This window comes from Haliotis rubra, unplaced genomic scaffold (genome assembly GCF_003918875.1).
Source record: "Haliotis rubra isolate DU_JTF1 unplaced genomic scaffold, ASM391887v1 Scf36, whole genome shotgun sequence".
Lineage (NCBI taxonomy): Eukaryota > Metazoa > Mollusca > Gastropoda > Lepetellida > Haliotidae > Haliotis > Haliotis rubra.
In genome coordinates, this window is record NW_025767035.1 from 2,601,737 (window position 1) to 2,607,212 (window position 5,476).

Sequence of the window (5,476 nt, forward strand, 5' to 3'; positions counted from 1 at the left end):
CTAAAGTTGACTTCAGCGTGCAAGACGTGTGGCAAGGGAAGTAAATCCTGTAAGAAAACCGATGTGGATCGCGTTCAGATGTATCATCTGTTAGCGGCTTGGTTAAACAAGTTCGATCGTTGCTTGTAAATTATCTTTTAAATTGTGTATGATTGTATGAATGTAGATTCTACGTTTTTATTAATTTCTCATTGAATTCTATTGACTGATCATAACATGTAAGCAGAAAATTAGTTCATAACAAACAGTTAATTCGGTAAAGATGAAGTGTTCATTTTACTACTGTAAAAATGCAGAAAGTTTTAAAACTTCTATTAGAACACACCGGTACATTTTTATGGGTAAGTATTGTATAGTGGGTGTTCTACAAACAGAACGATTATAATAATATTCACTGATGACGTCAAATACAATCAACTAAGTTAATGACGTCATTACATTAATGACGTCATATTATCAGTTCTATGACAACGTCATTCGCCATGTTTTTATAGTCGACAGTTTCAAAAGATGGAAAACATTCATGTTAATTCTGTATTAGATACACAAGTTATAATTAGCGGCTGATGAAGATGAAACGGTATGGCAAATTTTCTGATAGACCTTTCGGAAGAGACAAGGTTGAAGATTACATTGGTGTCATCCATTCTCAGCCTCATTTGCATTATTCCTTCGGCCATGCTGCTAGGTGCCGGGGCCTACATTCAAGGAGCTGTTCAAACAAAAGTTCACTTGACTGAGGATTTGAATACAACAGTTTTACCGTCATGTATAATTACAATAGGATTCCTGTGCATGTGTCACAATTGCTTTTGTGGTACGGTGGTGTTTTTGAGCAGGAACAAGAAGAAGAGAGAGGATTTGATTAAATTTTTATTCCCCACAGTTATAATAGGACTTGTGCTCTGTCTGGCGATTTTTGCTGCAGGGATCATGTGTTTTGTACAAATTACCCATCTCAGCTCTTCATTACAAAAGGGCATATCCGCAGCAATGAAAAAGTACAAATCGGACCCAGCCATGAAACAGGAGATTGACACAGTGCAGATTGAATTCGAGTGTTGTGGAAACGATAAATACACTGACTGGTTTTCTGTCTCCTGGATACACAGTGACTACCTTACAGCTGAAAGGTAAGATTGTATGCCCAACATACTATTAACAAAAAGTGACTGCCTTGACTTAAGTTTGTATTGTTGAAATGAAATAAAATTAAATTACAAACAATCACGTGGAACAATTTACACAATATGTCCCTGCCCGATGCCCCAATCTGTGGAGTATGTTACACATAGTTGTAACAGTTCCCGGTACAATGCGTGAAAGCCCATTTCTTGTGTCCCCCGCCGTGATATTGCTGGAATATTGCTAAAAACGGCCTAAAACTAAACTCACTCACTGTAACAGCTCAAATTACTAGTACCTACAATTATATTTCCATATAAAGATAAAGATCCGACAAGGTACGCTCTGCTTACATTTCCTTGGGTGAAGCATTTTATCCATGCAAGCATTAGTGTTACTAGCAATCTGATTGTTCCAAGTTCACAGTGGCTTCATGCGTCTTGAAAATAAAGCCCCTTCAGTCTTTGTTTAAAATCTAGTCAGACGAACTGAAGGTCATCAGATAGGAAGGATAGAATGTTCTACTGATATTTTGTATTTTGAGAGAGAGAGAGAGAGAGAGCGATGGCCCTAATCAGCCACCATAGAAAGAGGATGGGTTTGCATTTCTTCAGAGTCAGCCAACGGCTTTGACGGTATGTGACGCCACCATAATTGTTACAAGTGTAACGGGGGCTTTCTATATTGATAATATATTGTTTGTGTTGGATTTACAAAACATAAATACATCATATCATTGTACAATGTAACGGAAGTTTCATCTGTGTTTTGAGAATAAAGTCAACTTTCAGCTGAATCACGAAGATGTCAACTACGACGTGCATGGCAAACCTCGACCCCTTAGACGATAGGGTTAACTCCATTTATTACTGGTAGGAGAGATTGACGTTCTGAGCTGACATAATTCCCTTTAACTCCCCAGGGCTGTTCTAAACTACATCAACGACGATGTCCCATTTAGCTGTTGTAACCCCGCCTCACCACGTCCCTGTATCCACCACGACATCCACAACAACAAACTTCACTACAACTACGACTACCGAGTGAAGACCACGCTCCCAACGTGGGATGTCGTCACGCCCTGGACAACTTCTATGGTTGGGGACTGCTCACCAATGTTGGTGCTCTCGTCGTGTGCATATCCATCCTGCAGGTTCGTGGTAGAATACGGGAACCATGACAATTTCATAGGTCACGGGAACTTTGGAATATTGGTAGGAAAATTGTCAGACATGTCAAGATGATTAAATTAGCCTTTAAATTTGCCTTCCTTCCAGTTGTCAATTTATCTTTTGGCATAACCAAACATATAAATAATGATTGCCAGAATGATCGAAAGAGGCTAATTTTCACGATAGGTTCCAGCAATGAACTAGCGTGTTCTTTTGCCATATTTCTCTATTTGTTTTTCCTAAGACAATTGCTCAGATTCAAATATTGAATGAATCCTTCCTGAATACCTGAAATCATCTCTCTCAACACGTATAACTTTATGTCTATACACATTTTGCGTCGTTTAAGTCCAAAACATGCATGTGCTGAACTGAACCAAGTCACAGGCACTCTCTCCGGTATATTAGTTTGAAGACTACAGTGTTGAGGGGGCATTAGGACGGCCTAGTATTCGTTAATTTAAAGCATTCACGCGTCACACCCAAGGCCCAGGTTCGAATCTTCATTCATGGGTACAGTAATGAATCCCATTTCTGGCGTGATATTGCTGGAATATTGTTAAAATTGTCTCAAACATTTCGGGGCTGCATCTTGTCTCAACAGGTAAATGAATCAGCATACGTGTTGGTTTCTACAGACAGTTGTAAGTTTCCACTGGATATTATTCAAGGAAACTATGGAGCGATATCCAAAGACTGGAAGACCATACAATTCACGTGACCAAAATCAATGGAATACTATTTTTGCAAAGGTATCACTTTATGATGATTCTAAAATTCTGTTTTGTTTGACACAAGAAAAATGATTCCCTTTGCGTGATGACGTACGGCTACAACTCCCTATCCTTCTTAAAGCTGACTTTGTTCCTGGTGACAGACAGTGCCTTTACGCCACATTGTAGATCACGAAGGCGCGGTGGGCAAGCAGCCCCGATTATCCATTCAGTTATGGAGAATGCCCAGGATTGATAAGCTACCACCAAGTTGCATTCACGAGCGAGAACATTCCTGTGGAAGTTACGAGAAGAGAGATGGACATGGGGACGCCATATCCGAAACTTCGGTAGCGAGAAGGTTGAGGATCAAAAATCATAATTGAATCGAGATTGAATGCATCTAGTTTGTTAATGTTGATTTGGCGGTTTATGCATGGTCAGTGGCTAGCCACTGGACACCCTGGATTCCCACACCTGTACATGCAGGTCATATCCATGTGTGTGCGTGCGCGTGTGTGTACATATTCCACGTGTATATTTGTGATTTCTCCGATGCAGGGTATTGCTGTGATATTGACACGGATCGTCCAGACATCCATGGCCACAGCTTATGAAAATGGCGACCTGTTCGGTCCAGCTACAGCATACATATTCTGGTGCGGACCTTCTACTGGTAAGAGCAGTTTACCTGACCCGTACTGCAAAAGTCTTATAAATAATGTCCTAAAGAGCATGAAGCGTTGCATTGGGAAAGGATTACTATAGGGTGGCCGAAGGAGCGTGAGTAAGTCTTCACATTTGGTGTCCCCTACCCTGATATCGATGATATATCGCAGACAACAACCCTCACTCACTCATTCGTCGGAACAGAAACAAGAACTTTTACATTTAACAGTTCAGAAATCTGTACAAGATATATATAGGATTCATTTAGTTTCAACAAAAGCCAGAATGGCTTGAAGGCATTAAGTCGTAACTTTCCCGAAGAAATAAATGCAATTCAGCCAACGGGACGAGCATGTTTACAGTAACCTTTGGGGGACATTTCTTTATTTTTATGAAAACAAGTAACCCTGAAATTTCAAGATACTAAGCTGAAACTTTGAAGATGGTCAGCAGAAATTTCCAGATACTGGTAACCTAGCTCGGACAAACTTAAAGTACCACATGCAGGGCCGTCAGTAAGGAAACAACAGACCCCAAACAGATCCATAGTCCGTCAAAAAGCGCTGTTAGTACTCCTTCTGTTGTTATTTACCGTTGTAAATGTGACAGGTTGTTTAGGTGTGCTGAGAGACACGTTCCAAACTTGGTTTGGCTCGACTCACAGGAAATATATATTCATACGGATATATTATTGTTCATGACCCATGTATCCTACGGGTTGGTAAACTGTACATACAGCTACGAATTCCTATGCAGGATTGAACCTTTGCCATGTAATTGAAAAGCGGTGCTTCTGGAATGAATAGCTGTAGCTAAGATTTGATTTCCACTTGAGTGGAAAAGAACACGAGTGGTACGAAGGGTTGGATACAGTGTGGTTTAAATGGGTTTATTCTTCAGATGACGAACACAAGCACCTAGAGGAACCTCTTCTTGACGATGATGATGACCTCTCGTGGGGATCAGATTTCCAGGACGATGATCATCATTATGAAGTTCCGCAGAACGAGGGAAAGATTTCACCAGAAGTCCACTCAGACAGTTCATCGGAACATATTTACCATGCAATAGAATTCAACCGATCTTCGACCCGAAAGTTACAGTCAACAGCAGACAACTCTAACCACCCACCAACAACTCATCTGCCTACAGGCGTACCCATCCCTGAACCATCTTCATTCGCTCCCCCCGTCCCCGCTCCTCGGAAATTGTCACCCTCAGTGTCCCGCCCCACCAGTCCTGTCCGAGTTCCTTCATCCCCCAGTACCCCACGAACTCTCCTTGACATTTCACCAAGGAGAGACCATGCGAGTAGCTCTCGCCATAGTCATTCTCGCCTTATACCTTCCCTCAGAAATCCCATTCTTAGTACGATGTGATCATATCTCCATGATCTACTGTTAAGCGCAACTGTTTAGATGTTTGTTATTCCAAACATTCAACAATCGAGGAATTGTTCGATAACAAGCCTATGACATTGCAACTGTTAAAGTTGACATGTCGAGATACTACAGCTCAGCACCCGACAACCACTGATATCATTAACTCAGATGTACATTGATTAAACCGTCTCACGTGTAACTGAATGTATGTTGTCTTTCATCTTTGACTGCACCTGCTACTACACCTACATCTATATCTTATTGATTATACAGGTATGGACGGCGTGATATTCTAAGGGAATCTGTAAAGTAAGTTATTAACCGAGCAACAAAAGAAACGGGAACTCTCAGTTATTTGTTTCACGTTATTACTTAAGAATATTAAGGAATTTTTTATCCAAGAAATGAACTGTAC

The 5,476-nt window shown here is 40.8% G+C and overlaps 1 protein-coding gene across 1 annotated transcript; it reads left to right on the forward strand.

Annotated features, from left to right (window-relative positions):
• The first annotated feature begins 471 nt into the window (after positions 1-471).
• On the forward strand, positions 472-5,260 carry LOC124285414 (peripherin-2-like). Its single transcript, XM_046721638.1, is given in 5 exon segments — positions 472-1,133; positions 2,048-2,181; positions 2,184-2,278; positions 3,572-3,686; positions 4,580-5,260. Coding segments are annotated over 5 exon segments (1,374 nt in total). The 5' UTR covers positions 472-582; the 3' UTR covers positions 5,059-5,260.
• Positions 5,261-5,476: the final 216 nt, after the last annotated feature.